The 23,289-nt window shown below is 40.9% G+C and overlaps 1 protein-coding gene across 2 annotated transcripts in view; it reads right to left on the minus strand.

Annotated features, from left to right (window-relative positions):
* The window catches only part of Bnc2 (basonuclin zinc finger protein 2), a gene marked incomplete at its 5' end in the record, with an annotated part of 336,957 nt that overhangs the window by 124,496 nt on the left and 189,172 nt on the right, over positions 1-23,289 (minus strand). For both annotated transcript variants that reach the window (NM_001106666.2, NM_001415824.1), the window contains 1 exon segment: positions 22,078-22,180. In NM_001106666.2, the coding sequence (NP_001100136.1) occupies positions 22,078-22,180 (103 nt within the window).

Genomic DNA, 23,289 nt, shown 5'->3' on the forward strand with positions numbered 1-23,289 from the left:
ATAAATAGCTTTAAAAATTAATTTAACGTTTGGGAAAGATAAGGGATTCACAAGCTTGCAGATTGAAGTCTCCTCTCACTCCGCAGGGCATTTAGGCTGCAGACGGCAGGAGCGTTACTATCTTGTGCTTCAAGTTCAGCCTGACTATGCGGCCTGGTGGTGAGCAGCTGATGCACTTGGAGCCCAGCATGAGCCAGGAAGAAAGGGGAAACTAGCTCCTCCTCCACTTCCCTTCATCAGCCCTCCCATACCCCCACCAAGCAAGCCTGTTTGGGCTCTGACCACACCAGATGAGTAGCTGAAAGGATCACAGAGAAAGAGTATAACACCAAATCTCGGATCTTATGCATGGGTTTGGCACCGAGCATCTTTGCAAAGTGAATGCAGACTTAGGTTCAGATGAGCTCGGTGGCTGAGGGAAAAGTGTTATCCTAGCTTCCGAGGCTAAAGAGGCTGGTAATTTCAAAGAGAAAGGGACTGAATGGGAAAAGAGTGGGAGGGGGCAGGAATTTTTACAGAATGGTAAAAACATGAGTAAAATATAGAAGACAAAATATTCCTCTCTAAATATCTTAGGAGATATAAAGTTATTTCCTGATGTTTATTTAATTTTTTTTACATTTTTTTTGTGAGCATGTACATCTCAGGTAGTGGTCAGAATATGGCTAATAGGAATTTTCTTCTACCACGAGGGCCCTGGAGATTGGACTAAGTTTATCATCAGGACTGGGGGCAAGCACGTTTACTTACTTAACTACCTCAATAGTTTATGGTCATTCTACATAAATGTGTCTGATGTAAACAAGTAGGAATAGTGTGACAAGCCAATATGTACAACAGAGCTCACGGCTTATTCTACAAGGGCCTGACAGTTAGTAACTACTTCATAAGCTGCAAAACTTTTCTTTAACAATTAGTCGTTTATGCATTAGAGTATTGAAGGAAGGCTGGTGTGTGTGTGTGTGAGTGCGTGTGTGTGTGTGTGTGTGTGTGTGTGTGCATGCGTGTGTGTGTGTGTATGTGTGTGTGTGGTGTGTGTCCCACTAAAACTTTATTTCCACAGACAGGCACAGGGCCAGCTTCAGACCCTAGTGCAGAAGATGTTTGGCTAGTAAGTCAGTAGTAGTAATGACAAGCCCAAGTAGGCCACCAAAAGAAGGCTCTCAAGAGTCTCAGAGATGAGACATAGATAAGGATGTGGAAAGTAAACAGCGTGGCTTGAGGATATCAGCCATGATTTCAGCCTGAACACAGCACTGCAGACAATCATTCTGTGTTAAGGCTCTACGCTATACCGAGGAAGTCTGTTTTACAGTCCCAGTTTGTATAGAGTCACCAAGGAGTTTGTTCAGAGACAGCATTTAGGTCACCCTCACTGCCTTAGAACCTTCTGTGTTAGACCATGCTAGCTCTGAGGTCGGCCTGCCTCTGCCTCCTGAGTTCTGGTATAAAAGCCGTATGCCACCACACACAGCTAAGTCAACAAATTTTGATAACATTTACAGACATAAAAGTTAAGAAGTTTGTCTTTTAAGTGAAATAAAATGTGTGACCCAGAGCTGGGCTCTGCTGAATTCCACGATCTCCCAAAATGTGGGAAGACTCAGGCCTAACTCCTGGGTGGTTAGAGGCATGAGTGAGGCCATTGAGGACAAGCGAGTGTGTGTGTCCTATTCCCTGGTCACAACAGTAGACTGATGGACTGTAAGATCAGATTCCATATTTTAGTTACAAATAGTGGGAATTCTCTTTTTCTCTTAATTCATAACTGGCAAAGTGCTAATAAATGGGAATCATATGAGTTGAATGAGTTGGACAATATTATACTCTGTAAAAGAGTAATACCACATGCTGATATTAGTGATTTTCTTGAGACCAAGAATGTATCATCCTTAAAATTTTTGGGTACATGAGTCCAATAATCAATCAATCAATCATCCTCTCTCTCTCTCTCTCTCTCTCTCTCTCTCTCTCTCTCTCTCTCTCTCAAATAGAAACTAAAAATTAATGTCAGAAATTCTGTTTCTCGTCCATATCTCAATTACTGTTTAAAGACCCTGTTACTGATTCAACTACATTTTGGGGAACACCTCTAGGTAGATACCATGCAATTTCGAATTTACCGCCTGGTTCAACTAAAGGTATATCCCCTCAGTCCAAATAAAATTCCTAACTTCCGTCATGACTGGGATGAGAAATGTTCTAAAGAAGTTCACCTTTTATAACACACAGAGTGACGTCTGCAACAGCGTAAGTAAAGAAAAATAATCATAGGGTGGACAAGCAGGGAAATGGCCGTTTAAGCACTTACTGAATGTCCTATATCATTTTAGGGTTCATAGCATTTTATTGAATTTTAAAATTAGAAATACATCATGTTACAGTGACTATATCCCCTAAGATCACAGGAATTAATAACTCAATGGAATTAGGTTACCAACCAAAAAAAGGCCATTCAGTAACTTCACCCAGAAAAATTCTGTTTCTAAATGTTCAGATAAACAGTCAACAGGAAACGTGTAAGTCCTTATCATGTTGGACGCCCCTAACTTTCAGCCATCTGGGCTTCCTGCCCATCACTCTGCTGAAGCAAGCATTTCAAAGGTCACCAACACCTGCCGTACTGTGAAATCCAATAGATTTTTCATTCATTATTCTCCGTGATCTCTCTACAGCAGCTGACCTTATTGATCCCGACTCCTCCTAAAATGCTGTCCTTCATCCATGCATACACTCACATGCTCATCAGCACTTAGTAACACACCGCGGAGAAGGTGCTCTATGTAGATGAAAAGTAATTTATGTTGTAGCCTCCATCTTCAAAGATAGACAAATGCCGGAGCTGTAAATGCTGTAAGGGACTTGATCGATGTTCTGAGATAACAAGGAGAAAGAACAAGGCAGAGTCCTCTAAGTGAATTAGGATGCTAGCAGGTGAGTAATACGGGTAGGTGGAGTCAAGGCAGAGGTTCTCGGTCACGGTGTGTACCAGAACCACCCAAAGACCACGGAGACCACGTGAGACCACGGAGAATGGGGCCAGTTCCCCTAGACTCCCTTATTCACTGCAACCAAGACTGCATGTCTATCAAGTTTTCACAAGATGCTGATGTTGCTGGCCAGGATTCTACTCCACCCCACCAAAAGGGTGTAAGAGACCTGAGTAACCATAGAAGCAAAAGAGTAGAGATGGTTCAAAAGGTTAGAAGGGAAGACTATAAGCTTTTATCCTAACAAGCAAAGTCTATAGAAAGTTTCTAATTTTGTTGCTGTTGTTGTTACTAGGGCACAGAAAATATTAAACGTTCTACAAATGAAATTTTTAATCTTGCATGTTAAAATCTGACAAAAGTGTAGAAGTTTACTTAAAGCAGCAGGGGTTTTTGTGTGTGTGTGTGTGTTTGATGTGTGTGTGTTTGCTTTTAGCATAGGAGACATGATACACGGCTTCTGTGAATAAGAGGAGCTAAAGGAGCTAAAACAGCCCCAGTCATGGAGCTGCATGCACAGTCTTGGGGCCCAGAAGGAGCAGGTTAAGTGTGAGGACTAATGTTGGGTGATTCTCACAAAGGCACTCATCTACAGTGCACACTGAAGAGTGTCCAATAATGGGCAACTCCCTGAGTATTCAGGCTAAGCTCTTACTATCCTCAAGGTTACTTGTCCCTAGGACAGGTCTTTAGGAGTGCAGAAAAGCACTCCACATAAGTAATGCTCACTCTCTAAATCCAGTTAAATTATGATTTTCAAAACACACTGGATAAAATCTGTAGACATAATTTTCACATAATTTCTTTCAGAAACTGTGATTACCACTCAATAAGGTAGTTACCACCTATGCAATCCAATGACATAAAACATTTACTTCAAAATGTCTGGTACGCACAAACACACACTCACAGATGAGCACACACATGAGTACACCACATACAAATATACCCCAAACTGATTTCAATGATCACTATTCAGAGCTTATTTAATTGTATGAAGTTTATAATATGTCCTATTAGAGACTAGAGACTAACAGACTGTGTTAGTATTAATAAAATGGTATGAAAATAAATATGTAATAACCCAAATGTTAATTTTTAGCAAGCTGCACCTTCTCTCGTTAAAAGCTCAGAAAAGTGAACAAATACTTGTACATATGCCAGGCGTTTCAAGAGTTACATTGATAACTGTAGAAAACAACACAGACGGGGTTGGGGATTTAGTTCAGTGATAGAGCGCTTGCCTAGCAAGAGCAAGGCCCTGGGTTCGGTCCCCAGCTCCGAAAAAAAAAGAAAAGAAAAACAAAACAAAACAAAACAAAACACAGACAGCGGTTAACTTGTTTCTTCTAAGCACTATGCATTCATGGACAATTTGTGAAGAAACAACTTACAGTTTCATCTATTTCCCTGACAGATAATCTACTCTTTGTTTAATAAATCATGAACATTAATATTCATATGATTTTTATTTTATCTGCAGTGATGACTAAAACTTAAAAAAATAAGATGTTATACATATAGATACTTTTTTTAATTTTACTGTACACACATGGTAGGCTTGATCAGAAGAGTCTTGAAATGAACCTTTATGGTAATGCTATCTGGGAAAAGACAGCTGGAAATAAAGATTGAAGTTCAGGGCACTGCCTTACAGCAATGCTTTAGAGTGTAGAAGTTACTGCTGCTTTCCAGATTAAGGAAAGAGTCTCTTAACTCAGTCTCTCAGGGCTCCAAGACCAGCTGCACCACCAGTTGCTTGACAAGAGTGGCAAGGCATATGACAATGTTATGAGTGCTCTTGGGCCTCAACATTCTTTCAGGTATAACACTCCTGCAGCTTGAAGGGTGATACCTTAACTCCAAGTGGAAAGGGTAGAACAAAGGTCAAGCCGGGAAGCAGGGGCGGAATATGCTTGGTATGAACATGAAGCAGAGGTACAGATGACTGGGACATTCCGATTTGCAGGGGAAATCTACCGAGAGGCAAAGAAAGCATCAGGTTTCCAGGGAGGTAGCCTCTCATGCTACCCTTAGGTGTTAATCTGCCCCAAGGTATCCAGCTATCCTTGCAAAATTCTGTAAACTCAACTCCATGCTCTTAAATATAAGCACATAATTGAGCTGTATTGCTCAGCTAGGACTAAGAAACGTGGCCACGCTCTTTCAAGTCCACCTTACTTGAGCGTGCTGTTTTCCCTTCGGGATGCTCTGTTTGTAAATGATGTAAATTCAAAAGAAGCAGTAAAATTATCTAACGTCCCACTAAGCAAAGCAAGAACTTGTGTCGGCCTCATCCTTCAATGGGTGGCTTTACACCGCTGAGCTAATAACTGCAGACACCAGATTCTGTCTTGTTGAAACTGCTTTCCTCTCTGAACATTATCTCCCAATAACATACAAAACCAGCTCTAATTGCTTCTTGCTCTCTTGCATAATCAATCGCTTATTAGTCCCATTGCAGTTTGTCTTGGTCAATTCCTTCTTTCGAATCTAACTTCTACCACTTCAAAACAGGTGTCTGGACCCTCATGCCCTCATTACGGCAATGGTTTTTACTAGGTTTTGGTGTTTCCCTCCTACTTGTCTAGTACAGTAAAGCCAAGTCACTTTCCTAACTGAGACATGACAGGTCTCTGAAAGGTATATATTACTCTCTCAGTCTTTTCTCACAACTCACACCTTGACTTCAATACATACTCTTGCCTGGGCATATATGCATATATGTGCCATGCACACCCCCTATATACATGCACACATGCATGCATGCACGTCATGCATATGCATACATTAAACACACCAAATACCATTGATCAGGATTGTTTTTCTCTCTCTAGCATAATTGTCTGCCATGAAGCTTGTGTTTCAACCAAAGTGGGTTCCCACTGATTTCCAAGCACTTTAATATCTGGTCACTAAATGGGTGTTTACGGCTCCGTGTTACGTTTCAAGACAAAATAGTGAAGATGCAGGCCCACTTAATAAAGGACAGCAAAAAGTCTTCAAAATACACAAACAAACAGCGGGACAGGGTGGCGCACACCTCTAATCCCAGCACTCAGGAGGCAGAGGCAGGCAGATCTCTGACTTCAAGGCCACCTTGATCTGCAAAGGAAGTTTCACAACAGCCAGGGCTACACAGAGAAACCCTTCCTGAACCTCACCCCCCAACACACACACACAAAGCCCCCCAAAAACAAAATAAACAAACACAAATAAACATAAAATTGCAAACACACATTTATCCTTCCAACATAAATTACAAGGGAATGGGGGGGGGCAAGCAAAACCACCTCAGCTGGGGCATGATAGAAACAGAATCCGAGGGGAAGAGGCAGGTAAAAGCAAGATGCCCTTTGCATGGCTTCATTTTGCAGATCTATAATGTCGAGGCTGCCCTTAAATTACTTTCCTCTTTCTCATGAACCTTTCTTTCTTTCTGAGCATCACTTGAGGTTCTGGGTTTTGTTGCTGTTGTTGTTGTTTCTTTATTTATTCGACAAAGGTTGGAGAAATCCCCATATGTAGGAGCAAAATATCTCAGCCATGTGGTCACTTACACGCCAACTGCGCCCATGCGAGCCGTACGCTGCACTTGCAGAGGTCACAAAAGTTTGAGCTGAAGCAGTAACACTATCTGACACACAACAGATATTGGGTAGATTAGTCCTTGTACTGCTGAATGGATCAACAGTTAATATAGGAAACGCAGTTACACCGAACTGGTGAAAGTCTGAGGACTCCATCATATCATGGGGATCTCACCCAGACCCTTTGCTGAACCCTCTCCTTTCCTCTCCTTGCCTCCACAGGACAACAAGGCTGTGCAATCATAATCTAAAGGTTAGGGTGCTATCCTGACAGGAATTCCAAGATTTACTTACTGTTTTTACTATCGATACTTCCAGCAGATTTTTAGATATGAAGAAAAGTGATGGTTAATCAATAAAACACAAAACTGATAAGGGATAAATATATATGAACAAAGAACACTCATGGATGCAAAGAACAGAATCATAACCAAGACAACAGGTAGAATTTTTGTAGATCATTAATGAAATGTCAATGTGAGTGTCAAATATGATATAGAATATATAATCAATATATAAACATATACTTTTGACTATATTGCTAATTTAACCATGATAAGGTATCTAAAAAAAGATGATGATGATGATGATGATGATGATGATGATGATGAAATTAGGAGGATGACAGTGATGATAATGACTATTTTAATTTCAATTTTCAGTAACAAGAATTACTCTAGAAACCTCAAATAAATTAAAATAAATTTAATCCTGCAATTCTGAAGACTCCACTTCCAAAATTTCTGTGAAGGTTACCAAAATAAGAACATACTCACAATCTTTTTCTCTTTAATGTAGGAGTACAAAAGTGCTTTTTACTGACCTCAGACAACTGGCTCTCAGTGGTAGTTTATAGCTCTTAGTTTTCCACAGCTTCTTAAGAACATGACGTTCTTTAAAAGTCAAATTCAAGTTGCTTTGGTGATTTGTGGAGGAATATGCTAATTATAGGCACATGTCCAGTGGATCCCATCTAACAGTTGGGCAAGCACAGCAGTGTGGAGCTTAAAGCCATTACCTTTATTTACTGAAAGAGGGAGTGGGAAAAGTGGGGAAATGGTTATTGAAAACCACCCACTTTGCAGTATCATACAACTAGAGATTAATATGAAAAGTATGTAAAAGAAAAGTTGTTATTTCATTCACTTTAGTATTGCCTTGGATATTTTAATGTTTTTAAATGTCTACTTGAAACAATTTTATGTTATTAAAAAAATACCCTCACTCCTTTGACATTGGGAGAATGCCAAGTGAGTTTTAAACTGCAAGGCTAGTTGGTGAACTTCACGTCTATTCTCAACTGCCTCAAGAATTCCAAATTAAAGTAGTGCCAAGTGGTCAGCTTATAGGACATTTGAACCCAGGTATACTGTGCTAATTTCTAATAGATTTAACACTTAACACATGTCCTTGAATTTAAAAATAATATAGAATTTTCCATGATTAATGTTAAACTTCTAAAATCAAGTTTCTAGTTACAGTATTTTGTTAGTGAAATTTCAGAGGTCATATTTTAGAGTTCTGATTACTTACAAATAGAATATTGTTACTGCTTTTACCTCAAATGTCTAGGCTGTAGCCTCTGAATTTATGGGAGTTAGTGGCTCTTCATTCCTGCTAATATGACCAATAATTTCCTATTATGCCACACTTTATACTAAGCACACTATACCCAATATAACGATATGTCATTTCAATGGAGCTAGTCCATGAACTTCTAGAGGTTTAATGGGATTTCACATATTTAGAATTTATCATAAAAGGGCCCTTTGGAATCATTATAACATCAATCCTTGGCCATTATAAGACTCAGTTCTCTTACTAGAAAAGACCACCAGAGCTCAATGCAAAGACTTAACCTCCTCATAGACTACAGGCCTGCTCCTAATCAAAACTTCCCACTAAGGGAGAGCATTAATGAGGAGCAATGATGGCACATTAGAAACTTTTTTATTGAACCAGGAGATCATGAGACAGAAATAATTGTGATTTAGAGGAAATTTCTTATGACTTGAATAATATTTAGATCTGCAGATTTTATTCACTTCTTTTATGATAAAGAATTATGTAATTGGAACAAATTAGGTACAAAATAAGTCCTGTTCTCTTTAAGTAACAACTTCTCTCTGTTCTTGTCAAAGTTGAATTAATTAGGTAAGGCGATGCAAAGGAGAGAGAAGGCTTACTTGTTGGAATCATGTTAGAGGAAAGAAGAAAGAAACCCATAGATCTTTGAAAGAACTCATCTCCCAGCCTGGTGATGACAGCTTCACCCAGAGGTATAAAGGGTTTCCTTCCTTTCTTGATCAGATAGTGCTAGTGGTTTTAGATTTAAAGACTCTACCAAGACTCCACAAATTCTCATTACACATACCACCTTATATACTGTACATCAATGACCCCTTAACGGGTGAAGAATAGTCTATAAATACTCCCATAATCCGTTACAAACATGGTTCTACACTTTAGGGAGGGATCGGAGACATAAGTAGTTCTAATAAACCCCACCAGCCACCGTATTTAATCAGCTTCGGTTGGCACTCAGCTCTCAGAACATGGGAACACATACATGGAAACACCCACAATTAGTCTGCAGGAGAGTCTGAACGGCACTTGGGACCATGCAGCTAATATTTCAAGCTGATTGACATTTCTCCCCCGTGGCCTTATGCATAATAAAGTCTTCAGAATTGATGTTGGGAATCATTAATGTCTGACTGCAGCACCCATAAAAGTAGACTGTCAGAGTGTGGAGGTTCAGAGGCTCACGTTCCTGGCTGGCAGGTTCAATGCTGCTTCCCTCATTTCCCACATGGCCCAGGTCTAGGGGCACATATTTGCCCCTTTGCAGCAACTCTCCTCCAAGGTGGTTAAGAGAAAAGAGAAAAATTAATCTGCAGACTTGACAGTAGCTGTAAGAAGAGATTTGGTGATCACATGTCTTGCTGAAACCAGGTTTACAGGTTTATTACCACTACTGTGGTTCTATCGAACGCCCAGTTGCCAAGACTCGCCTGAAGTTGGCGACATGCATCCTATCTCATTCAATTTTTGTATCAATGAATTAAACGCATGCTGGCTATAAAACATAACCCATTAAAATGTATTGTGAAAATCTAAAACTTGCTTGAGTGAGATGTGTTATCTTTTTATTAAAAAAAACACCAAAAAACTGAATTATTATATAAATAAACCATCTGCTGTATAGACTTGATTTCCTTGGAGGATCATGTAGTTATCTATACATTTCCACGGAGGAGATACTGAAATGCAGCGCATGCTGTCAACTTTGTCAGGTACCTTAAGGAGACACTTCAGGACTGAGCGAAAGTGGTGATATTGGAGGCCAGGGTCTGGTAGCAAATACGGAAAAGAAATGATCCTGCTCTCACGTCTTCATGCTTTAAAGCATGTGCGTCAGCTTTGTGTCGGCTTTGCTGTCTTCTTCTGCCAGTCAGGCAGTCTGAACTCCCATTCTGAATCTACCATTAATCTTTCAGTTTCCTTCTACTACACGTAATCCCTTAAAACTCTGGGCTCCTCCCACAGACACTCCTGACGCTGGTGTTTGTTTTCTTCGGGATTGCTGGATTTGCGTAATGTGCATATCGACTATCAAACTGCCTTGCATCGGTAATGGTGGGATCAAAGACCCGATATAAAGATTTGCTCATAAAGAGGGTTATGAAGGAAGTCTTAGGGCTTAGCAAAAACCTAAACTAACCAAGTATTTAAATGCATGACCAAAAAAAAAATGCCACCAGCCAGAACAGCACCTCTGTTGATGTTTCATTAACTTAACCAATGTACATATAACTAACCAGGCAAGAATACTGACGGCTGCTGCCCTGTCCTCTGTTTGTGAGCTGCCTGACAGGATAAATTATCAATAAAGCTTAAAACCTTCCAGGGTTTACGCAACTGGCAAAGTGAAACTGCGAGATGCATCACCAGGGTTTCAGTTTTTAGGAAGCAAGTTTTGAAAAATGAGGAAAACAAAGAAGCAGAAGGGATATCTGCCGTTCGTTGCTCTGGGTTCTGTTTACTAATCTGATCATGATAATCACTCTAATTTCCAATTAGAAAACTTCTATTAATCAGCACCAACAGACACACTAAGAAAGAGATCGATGCAAATTGTGAAATGTAGCATTTGCGATTTCCTTTAGATATGACTGCGTTTAAAATCCCAGTAATAGAAAACACTTGCCAAATTCATTTAGTCTCTGACTGAGGCACACATATGTGATCTTCTAATTTACAGCTTGCACGTACAGATGTTCACACTTAGTAAAAGGGCTTCTTAATAGCTTTTTTTAATTAAAAGTGTGTTGATAATAGGTGTTTTAAACATACCCAAACAACACAGCTGAGCTGACAAATGCCTGTCTTCGTGCCCCACATTGTATCTCATTGTGGCAAGACTTTATGAGACGGGAAAAGGTTCTGAGTCTGAGTCTCCTGCATGTAGAGTAAATGTTACCCTCAAAACTTCCATATCACATCTTTCATTAATTTTCCTATGATCTTTTTCCAAGTAGAAAATGTTAGATTGCTACTAAGTTTACGTAGCCGAAAGCAGAAGCACACAGCCGTTGCTTGCTGCCTGCGTTTTTTTTTCTTCCCTTCTGTAAAACTTTGAACCCCATCCAGCTTTGACACACTGCCTCTTCAGTTAATAACTATCAAGTTTCCCCGTGTCTCCTGTCTACTTTTCTGTGAGGCAATTGTGCACTCAGCACCCCGAGATAATAACACACATCTATAGGATAAAAGCATTGGCATTAATGTAATTGTCTGCCTCTCGCTCTTTAGCCTAATCTTTTTTTCCCCTTCAGTTTTGACTGCCTGTGTGACACCTGTTTTTGTCTCCTCTGATCCTACGACAGGTTTTCCGCTGACAAGGTTTTTGCCTGACAGAGATTCTGCAGACAAGAACGTAATAAAATATGAAGAACTGCTTGTCAGAGTTTCTGCCAATGCTCACATGAAATAGAGACAGAAAAAAAAAAGACCTTCTTTCAGGGGCCCCGTGATGGTCGCGTTTGGCATGTCAGAAAAAGACTCTCCCTAGCCAAGCTTTCCAAGCCAAACAGGTGTTTTCTTTCCTGTTAGAACTTGGTTTGTTTTTTAATTTTTACTGATAGTGGAAAGCATGATCAGCCAAGGGGGAAAGCAAGAATTTCTTACTCTCATATTATTGTAGGAAAAGGAGTCTGAAAGAACTACCAACAGAAATAGAGTTATTTGACTCTAGACTACAACTTCTAAATAGAACAAAAGGGCCAACATCTGTTAATGATAGAACAAAGTTAATGTCTTTAAAATGTACTTCCTACGTAGTGGAGCTATAAAACCTTCCATACAGTTCTCAGTTACTTTGTTGTCTCAAGACTCAGAGAAAAATTAAAAGAAAAATCAGAGTGAAGACTCAAAAGAGAAACAGAGATATGGGAATTAAGACAAGGAACCAACAGCCTTGCAAGGCACAGCAAGGGGCTTCTGCTAAAAAAACAGGCAATCAGAGATCAGAGACTTACAGAAAAAAGTGAATTTCCATAAGCCACTGTCTCACATAACACAGAGAAGCTGTGACTTCAGGTACCAGAAGCATCATAAAGATGAAGTGTCCCCTCACAAGCTCCCTGGCACAGTAGGAGGGTGGCATCACACAGTGACATGCCTCCTCTAAGAGGCACTCAGTGGGGAGCTGCATGAGGAGAGAATTGCTCCTCAGGCATGAACCTGGCACACCATGGGAATGGGGACACATGGTCAATACTGTGGAAATGCTAACATGGGAAGCTCTAGGGAGACCTCACAGTACTAAGGAGAGACTAGAGCTTGAACTGAGGCTTTCTGATCAGTTCTAACCACTCTGCTAGCAATCCATTTCAACCCAAGGCTATCTGGGTTTATGTTACTCACACACAGTCCACAACAGCATGATTACAGAAAGAGGATTCTAGAATTTGGGGGGTGGGGCAGGCTTCTGTATATCCTAGGCTGGCCTTGAACTGTGAGGGGAAAGATTACCTTGAACAACCCACCTTCCAGCCTCTACCTCCTGAGCCCAGGGATTGTAGACCTGTCCTGTTTTATGTGGTGCTAGGGAATCCAGTTTTTTGTGCATGGCAAGCAAGCACAGTACCAACTGAACTACATCCCCAGGTCCTCCACATACTGTTTAAAAGGTTTTTTAACTTTTCACTGATGAAAGTAAAAAAGTAAACATGATACAACTTTAGAAAATTTTATTAGACATAACAGAGATGTTGGTATGTAACAAGACAGAATACTTCTTACTGATAATTTTACAACCTATTAATTTTTTTAAGACAGGATCTCCAAACTCTGGTTTATACTTACTTTAATACCTCAGTTCAAACTTGCCACATTTCAAGGGCTCAAGAGAAGTGTTCTTATTAGACAACCAGGTCTAGAGTTCCCTTTACACTCCTCGGCCTACTAAATTTAATGACAGATAAACAGTCCTTTCGGTTTGTTAAGTTTGTGACCCCATGCCTAGTGTCACCAACTCATCATCAACAAGTTGAGAAAGCCAAGAGGTCAATGTGGGTATTCCTTTCCTACTAGGGAGCCGAAAGGGAGAACATGATAAAGCTACTGGACCTCTTAACTGACATCGTTCATCATCCCTTCAGCTGTGGTAGTGACTCACTTTCTAACCAGCAATCTCCTTATATGCTCGAAACAGATTGATTTTGGGAAGATCTGAAGAAGGCAAACACTTAGGAAAGAATGGGATGCAGAAACAGTATTTCAGGACCCTCAGCATACAGGTCAGAATTCCCGGTGAGCTAGTATTCTTCTCTCATCACAGTTGCATAAAGGAGTAGAGGGAGGTTGGAGGAAGTCAGCCATGATGGTACAGTGGAGAGAATGGTGGGGAGCATCGGCACAGAATGCTTAGGCAAGAGTTCTTCCAACCCCCGTGAAGATACTAGTCTATCTGAATAGTGCATCCGATAAAAGGAGAGGAGTGGAGGGTGTTTCATTTATCACCCCTTCAATTTGTGTTCCACCTAACCTGGTGAACTCTAGTTAATTAAGATGTTCCTATAAACAATTAAGCTTCCGGTAGGATCGTTACCAGGATATAAAAATTTATGATGTAATGAAATGCAATAAAATGATAAAGTAGTGAGCCCATCAAAGTATTCACATGTAGCAGGATAGGTGTGAGGACAAGCAAAGGCACCCCTTACTCAGTTTAGCCTCTCAACTTTTTCAACACATGTGGACAGACGACAGTACATTTCAACTGCTTTATACTTCTCAAAAAGGAGGACGGTCTAGGGAGACTTCACAGCGGTCTGTGATGAAATTGTCTGGGGTAACATTGTCTTTGCTCCACCTCAAATAAGGCCCACATGGCATGCTGGGGGTATGGGACACACACAGTTGCCCTAGAGTTCTTGGAAGAGGTGACTGCTCCTGAAGAGCTCTGGGTCTTACACCCAAGATAACTGGCACAGAACTCCACACTGAAGTACATCTCTTTCCACATCGCACTTTAAAAGATTCTTCCCTTTGTCTTTGAGACACAGTGTCATGTATCCCGGGCTGTCCTCAAACTCACCATGCAGCTGCGAATGACCATGAACATCTGACTCTCCTGACTCTACCTCCCAGGTGCTAAAACTATACTCTCATAAATGTTAATGCTTAGAATTCCCTCGTTGACTACATAGGATTTGCAGCTAAAATGCCTGTGCCAGAACATTAGGTTAACTCCCACTCATTTTATCTTCCTTCAGACCACTGTGATATTTAGGCACATTACTATTATTATTTGAATTTGCACATAAAAGAACCAGAACACAGGAAATGCATTAGTCTGCCTACAGCTATCTTTTAACTAGTCAACTTTGATATATCGCATCTGTTGTTTTGATTCAGTAATTATAACAACTAACACTTTACCAGGCTTTTACCATGCACAAACATATAGATTTCCTCACTTAATCTTCGAAGAATCTTGTGCAACTTTCATTATTGATATTTCACAGATAAATGAGAAAATCTCTGTTACATAACCTGGAAAAGGGTTCCAACAGTCAGTGCTAGAACAGGCTTCAAGCCTCACTCAATAAGTCCCTTTCACTCTCTTTCTAGCTTTCTAGCCTCACCCATTAGCTCTCCCTTTAACTGACTGCAGGGATCGACCCAGTCTGGGAGTTCTGAAAACTTCAACTTCACCCAGGAAGCCCCTGACCAGTAAACCAGCACTGGCCATGCTTAGGATACTAGATCTTGCAACATTCATCCTGCATCCCGTGACAAAATATCTGAGGAAGTAGCAGGCAGAAGGCCCAGGACTTTGGAAAGGAGACTCTGTTTGAGCTATGCTAAAAGAAAAGCTAAGGAGTTTAAAGCAACATCCAGAAGGTGTGTAGGCCGAGGAAGCAACCGGAACACGGGAAGGAGCAGCTGAGGTATTCAATGAGAGAGTAGCGAGAGCCATTAATCAAGCTCGGGCCTTTGCATCAGGATGTCCTCCCTTTATGGCTTATCAGCTCCCATCAGGGAGGAAAGGAGAGAGGCAGGAGAGGGCACTGTGCCCCCAGGTCAAGCAACAGTCTCCTGTGCCAGGCAGGAAATGGCTTTGTTTTCACTTAAGTAAAGCAAGTAGAGAAATGTTCAAGGACTTTCCTCATAGAGACAGAATGCAGGGGTGTCAAAAGCTGGTTCCTCTAAGGAAAGGATCTGAAGCTAGGCACAGCCACATTCTAGAACACTGGAAGACTCAGGACTAGTGGAAAGACAAGTTTTATTAAGAAGACACTAGGTGGGCTCCTCCTTTTCCAGAGCAGCACACCACAGAAAGAAGGCTGATATTTGAATGTTGAGAATGTGGTGTCTCTACCCATGTGCTTCTGACCCAGGTCTAGAAGCATCTTCTTAAATGACCACCTTAGTCAGGCTGTCAATACTGCACTACGCTGAGAGACACCCAGGATAGCAGCTTGCTGCACAGCTCACCAAACCCTAACGCCTGCTAACAATGGTCTTCCAAAGTCCATTTGTTGGCAGCCCCTCTCCATGCCAGTTAGAGAGGCCAGAGCTTCGCTGTGGGTTAATAGGTAAGAACATTATCTCTCTGTAACAAAAGAAATTCAGGAAATTTTTTTTCAGTTTCCTATTTAACCTGGTAACTCTATACATTATTCTATAGAGAGTGCTGCCAAGTATCTCCTTATGAACTGGAGACCATAGAAGTGCCATACCTTGTTGCTTAGGAAGGAGGAGTTTATAATATGAAGGAAGAAAATGAGAGTAAGAAAACTGGCTAAGGCAGATGAGCCTCAGCGATGGAGACACAAGACAGGGGCTGACCACAGCCTTGCTCCCTAGATGTTTACATAATGTGGAAGCTTAACACAGACTGGGACAAATAATAAAGACATAGGACATCTCATATGAAGGTACTGGTTCTGATCTGCCACGTTCAAGTCTTTATAAGGCACCGTGTCTACAATAAACTGGAGGAATTTGTAAACAGAATTCCAAGAGCTCCTGTTTCTAAATGTAGGACAAACACAACCAAGAGTTTGGATCCTAGGCTAAAATTTCATGTTACATACTGCGTCTTACTAGAAACTTAGCTGAAGTTTATGAACTTAGTAAATAAAAACACGATATCTAGCAACATCTGTGTGATGTACACTTATAGTAAAAAAAAAACTACAATTTTTTTGGAGATCTTTTATACTTTCTATGTAAGGGTCTCTCGTCTACTAAGACCTACTAAGTAAAAGTTGACAATTCAGATTTACTGATACTGATAAGAAAAAAATAATCACTTTCTGTGGATTATGCAAGGTTGAAACTAAGGCTGGAGAGACAGCTCAGCAGGTAATAACACATTAGTACTCCTGCAGGGGACCCAAGTTTCACTCCCAGACCCCACACAGGAAGGCTCATAACTGCCTGTAACTCCAGCTTCAGGAGACCCAATGTCCTCCACAAGCACCTGATCTCACCTGACTGCAAGAGTGAGTGTGTGTGTGTGTGTGTGTGTGTGTGTGTGTGTGTATGTGTGTGTGTGTTGCACTCACATACATATTCTTCTAAGATTAAATATGTCTTTTAAAGAAATGCTGTAAGTAATGACCTATAAGAGCAATAAGACACTGTATTAAATCATAATGTAGGATGGTAAAATGACTCTAATTTGAATCTTCCGTCCTCAGCACTTCATGTGTCACAGAACCCTAAGTCAGATGGTAAAATACTTTATGTCGTATACATGTTTAATAGGTTATTAGTGACAGACAGTCTAGATTACACACACCTGCTCATTTTACACTGAAAAAGCTAAAGGGTTTAGATAAAATACGAGTGTGCAGGAAGCAGGTTTGACAAAGCAATAATTAAAGTAACAATGTAGGGTTCTATTTCCCTAAATAATGGCAAGCAATGGAAAGAAATCACATTTGTAGAGCATACTAAAGAAACGCTCCCAAGAAGTACAGTGTAACAGCAGTCTCGTAGGGCAGCTCAGCCAAGAGGAATGACACTCATCTCACTGTAGGTCACCTGGAACCCAACCCCCACTTCAGCATCCACTCAGCTTGGTGGCAGGCGTTTCCTTTTTCATTGCTAAAGTAGTCATCGGAAACTAACTGTCCTTCCACATGCTGTGATGCAAGGCCACCGAGATGAGTGTCATACTGCTTATTGATCAACTCTCCTATTCTGTCTGAATGTCCCTCTAACACATCTCTCAACCTCAGAAACACAGGAGAGATTTAGCTTGGGCAAACTTAAAATGGAGAAAGTTTTAACAACTACCCTTCATCAGAACTGAAAATTACTACTAGCTCCATAAAGGGAAAAACATTACATTTCTAATGTTGGCCTACATTTTTATCAGCTATGAAACACATGTATATACCACTGCATGAAAAAGATTTCTCGATAGTCTTGGCTTATACTGAAGTATTTCCTAAAAACACATTTTAGAATTTAGCTTTGCTTTCACTTGTGCAACTTTCCCCTCTCATTTAAAAGGTTTAAAAATAAAGTCTTCATCTGGACTATGGACACTAAAATTAATTTACATTTAAGAATTATAATAAAAATAAACATCTCTGCCTCTTTCACAAAGGCAACATATCCTGATAGCAAATGTGTCCTTAGCCTTCAGAGAGGAAACGGATGAGCATGAATTCCCTTCCTAGCTACCCACCTTAACTCAGCACTCTATAGTCTAGTGCTCTGGTAACGCTGCCTACTTTTTAAGATTATGAAACTGTTTGCCTGAAGACTCAGTGGTTGAATATTCAGTGGTTGAATTAAAAAGTCTAGTGTCAGAGACAGTCAAACTGCATTTCTACCAACAAAAAATGTCTCACAAGAAATGGGCCCCACTAGTGCTCACTTCTTGGATTTTACCTGCGCTCTTGCAGCAGCAGGGCTGGCCAAGTAGGAGAACCCAACTTCCAAGAGTCACTCTGACCATCTTATGCAACTGGAGGGAAGGAAAGGGAGCTAATGCACTAGCTAGGAAGACAGGAGGAAAGTGATTCGGGTGAAGGATGCTACACTCTGAACAGAAACATGACAGGACTAGCAGCCCCGTGCCCATCGACTCAGCTATGACATACATCATATTCTATGCCAAAATGATTAATTCAACAAACTTTGTATTTGATCGGCAAAAAAAACTAATGTTCATTAAATGGGGGAAAATAGGAAATTGTTTATTAACTTCTACTCTGTAGGAAATCCTGCTGGTATCCAACAACTGTTCTATGTGTCCCCACTCAAACTCGTTAGTGCTAAAGATTTCAAGGAAGCAAATCATAAGGAGTAATGCTGCCCCCTGAGTTAGTTCAATACCCAAGTTCTGTAAGAGGATGAATTAATACCTCTTCATGTATTTAAAAACATCTCTCCAAGGTCCCTTGAATGCAACTAATGTGGTCAATTCAAGCAAGTTTGAGAAACAATCCAATCTATAAGGCTATAAATTGCACACACATAGAGACATACACATATGTGTGCTGAGTCTGTGTATTTGCACATGGGAGCATGTGCATGTTATACAATGACCCCTGAAACTCAACACTTTGGAAATTTACAACAAAAGAGATATAAGAAGACACTCAAAAAAGAACAAAAGTTTTCTTTCTTTTACTTTTAAAAGAGAAGGTATGAATTAGGTACATGTTTACTCATAAGCAAAAAAGTACTCATGTATGTGTGTGTATGTGTGTGTTCACATGTGTGTCTGTACATGCATGTGCATGTATATGTATACGTGTGTCTGTGTATGTGTGTCTGTGTATGTGTGTGGGTGTCTGTGTATGAGTGTATTCACATGCATATATGTGTACACGCGTGTGTGTGTATGTGTGTGTGTGTATGTGTGTGTGTGTGTTGAATGCCACAGTGACAAGTAGTATGTAATCAATGCTACCATGAGACAGTACTGTTTGGTAGTGTCTTTCCTGCCTCACACTTTTGGAGAGAAATCGCACACCAGAAAGGCCAAGTCATTTCCTCCTAGTCCCATACAGAGGACACTGCATAGGTAAGACGGCAAGGAAGACTGCTATGTCTCACCTCTGAGCAGAAATAATTGGAGACATGATTTCAGGGTTTCTGTGCAGAGTGAGGGAATGAAGCAATTAGTGGAAATGCTAGGGGCAAAATGAGTGGGTGCTCTTGTCCCACTGCCAACTCAAAGGCCAGGAGCCAACCCACCCTGTCATACTTGCCCTAATGAAGGGAGAAGGGCAGGCTCTGCAAACCCCATATATATATTTCACATTATGTACAGATATGTCCTACTATGAGGCAGAATAAAAGTCAAGATGATAAGAGTGAGGAAAATGACTGGAATTAATTTTACTTAGATATGAGAAAGCCCAAAATTAATATCTCAGGAAAAGAACCCATAATAATACAATAGGGAAAGCGGAGTTAACTGTAAGAGAAACATCTTATTCAAGGGAATGAACACTCACATCCTTCAAAGTCTCCAAAAACCCCTCACTGGCCAGGACTAAAACATGTTTGTCAGGAAGGACTCAAAACAGCATTTGTGTTTTACTACCTAACTAATGTAATATGCACATGGAAATAGATATATAAAACAAATTCTAGTGTCACGGTCACTATCAGTCTCCTAAGGTTCCCACAGTAGACAGATGATGCTAATCCAAGAAGGCTCTGGAAGAAAAGCCCTTTGTTTAATTATTAACCCCTCTTTATGCTCGACTGCTGTCCATACGTTATTTTTCACATAGAATATTTATTAAAGCCTTAATCTTATCACTACTTTTTCACTCTAAGGTTATACAGTATCCTCTGACAGGAGAACTCAGGGCCTAACAAATGCTTAAATACACACTCTTACACTGTGCCACACTTCCAGCACTAAATGAGTACCATTAGTAATCATAATTTGTAAGAAAACAGGGTCATGTTAAATAATACACCATTAAAGGAGAGAGCCATTTTTTTTTCTTAGAAGAGTCTACACCACACTGTCTCCAATGACCTCATGTATATGGGTAAGGAACAAAAAAATCTCTATTTTCTAGTCAATACTTCCAACTATGCATAGTGGTGCAAGTCTATTGAACACACACAAACTTTCAGTAGGCCATAGATGTGTGTGTCCATTAGCCCATTACACTGAAGATGGGAGTAAAAGGATCACGAACATATGTGCATAGGCTTGCACACATGCACAAAGAAAACACACAGAGACACACAAACATCCACACACACTCACCCACCCACATAATACACTCACACATATGCACACACACCATAAAATTTCCTCTAGGGAATACAATGGCATGTTTTTAAAATGTCGTGGACTGAACTGTGTTCCCCCAAAATTCACAGACTGAAGCCACATCTTGGTATCTGAGAATGAGACTGAATTTGGACATGTAACCCTAAGAGGCATAATTAACTCAAGGTAAGACCCTTAGCGTGGCCCCCAAAGTCAAGTCTGCCCAGTGTCCTTGTGAGAGGAGGAGACTCGGGAGTATCAGAAGACACAGATGCAAAGACTACATTAGGAGAGCCATTTAAAGACCTAAAGGCCCTCAGAATAAAAGTCCAGGATCTACGTTCCAGAGCTACAAGAACATAAACTTCTATTGTTTAAGACACCCAGTCACTGTGTAATAATCTCTGTCCATATCCCCCCACTGAGCTCTTTATCCCTGACAGTTCACTAAGTTTTGGGGTTGGGGACCCTGGGAAACTGGTCCCAGAAAAATAGTCACCTAGAGCAGTGCACACAGTACAAACCAAGTAGCATCTGTCTCATCTGTCTACGGCTGGGCACGGTGTTAATCATCTTGGCCTTGTTAACGAAGGCAGGAAAAGGTCTATCCCTGAAGGAACTGGTTACAAGAGTGGTTGTGTCACCAAGCACACTCGTCCCAGTGTATTCCCCTTATGCCACTGTCTCTCTCATGGAGACATGGCTGAGAGGTCCCTACAGCTCCAAGTACACATGCCCGAGCAAGCAAGGTACACGACAAATTAAAAGCATTTCAAGACATGGCCTGGTGGTGTTACCTCAGATCTTGCTAGAATAACATGACATTTATAAAAAATACAACCCACTGGATGTTTGGCACTGCTTGGGAATGAAGAGTATGTCCACTTAGGAGCCAATACCCGAGGCTGTCAGAAACACAAGCCAGGGTTTCTTCTATAAACATTACCTATCTTTTAAAATTACACAGTCTAGAAGGTGGAGAAAATGTCTGCTTGCTCCCATGTCTCCTTTTTCCTAAACACAATAAACATGAACCACACACAATACTATGCTTACTATGCAGTAAAGCCACGCTGACGGAACAGCACTCTGTACCTGGCAGATGATCGCATACTTAGAATCTTTGCTTGGGCCACCCTCACTCCAATGACACCAACTCAAAGCATAGCTTTTAATACCCAGGGCCTCCTCTCATCCCGGTGCACGTTGAAAGGGGAGTATTTAATGGTTACCTTTTCAGATACCAGCTACTTGCTCACCCTCCTTAAACCAAACAAAGTTTAACATCTGGAAGGATAAACTCGGCACACACAACAGGGGCGTGCAGTCACCGAGGAGTTCTCAAGCAAGGAAGATTTGCCAGCCTCCCTCTGAGGTCCAGGCCCTGAAAGGCCAACTGTGGTATGTTTGAGTTTCCATCAGGCCTGGCTCCTGCTGGCTGCTGCTGAGCTCAGTATGAACTCCACTGCCCAACTATTCTATAAACATCTCGCCCTTCTGCCGAGAGCTGCCTGCCCGGCCTTCCTTCCTGGAGAGGAGAACATGCTGTTTGAGAGCTGCAGGGTGAACGTTAAGGAATATTTGTAGCACAGCTGACCGCTCTTTTCTCCAGGTCAATGACTACTCTTAAAAAAAAAAATCACACATGCACACGCACACACACACGCACACATGCACGCACATAGAAACAGAGCAAGAACAGGAGGAGGATTTTACTCACCATGGGCCACCCAGCCATGTTTACACTGATCACAGGTCCGCAGGTTAATCTTGCCAGGCTGGAAACACTCACACGTGCAGTTCACCAATGTGCAGCGAATGGCCTGAAAACAGAAGAGGGGACGAGATCAGCATCCACCCAAAAACACTGTTTCTCCCTCTCTTTAGTAAATAGTGTCCACATCTACTGTCTAAGGTCTGATGCTGGTAAAGGTCTGAAGACTTGGTAAAAATACATTTTATATCAAAGTATTTCACAACAGAGGGCTGAGAGAGCAGAACGCATTCACAAACATGGTATGTTAAGTCCATAAATACAGAAGTTGAACAAAGTTGAGCATGGTTAAAGAATTATGTTTTCCATAGGACCCTACATTTCTAACACTGGATCTCCCAAAGAGGAAAAAAAAATTTTGTTGCCGCCGCGTATGTTTATTCGACTTAACTACTTCATAATGATGCAGAACAAAAGGGCCCTGTTCTAAGAAGACCCCAGCCAAACATCATTCAAAGGCAAGTATTTATAAAAGTAAAATGTGGCAACACAAAGATTATGAAGAAAATCACTTTTGGTGGTTTTATTTAAATGTTTATAACCAATTTCTTGGTTTCTTTTCCTTAACTTATTGATTCTAGCTTCATCCCTATTTAAAATGAAAGTAACCTTTTATTTCAATGTTGACAAGAGAATACATTGAAACTTTTATCTTGAAATCAATATATAAAACAGTAAAAATATTTGCATGAAGACTCTACGCTTGGCAAAGTACAATTCCATTCTAGAACACTGGGACACACATGAAATGTTGTTCAGTTCCCCAGAAGCAGTTTACAAATAACCTCACCAGGCCAGCCTGGAGAGCATTAGAGCAGGCGAGCTGGCAGGCTGACCAGCTCCAATACCTCTCTGGCAAAATCCAGGCCCACCCCAACACCTACCCCACTGATGAACAGCTGGAGAGCACAAAGGAACTGGTCCTACATGTCCTAGAACAACATCAGGATGTCCCAGTGAGGTCCAGTATTGACAAGACTAGCAGAGGCCAGAGGCCTCATACCAATGAATATTTGCAAGCAAAGAAGTGTGGACAAAACAGCCAATAAACAGTTAGGAAAAGGCAATCTCACCAGTCCACTTTATAATGTGAATTCTTAGAAAGCTCCACAATGGGGTGTAGGTCTCTGTGAGTGAAACCCATGCTTAGAAATTGTG

Source organism: Rattus norvegicus, chromosome 5, assembly GCF_036323735.1.
Source record: "Rattus norvegicus strain BN/NHsdMcwi chromosome 5, GRCr8, whole genome shotgun sequence".
Lineage (NCBI taxonomy): Eukaryota > Metazoa > Chordata > Mammalia > Rodentia > Muridae > Rattus > Rattus norvegicus.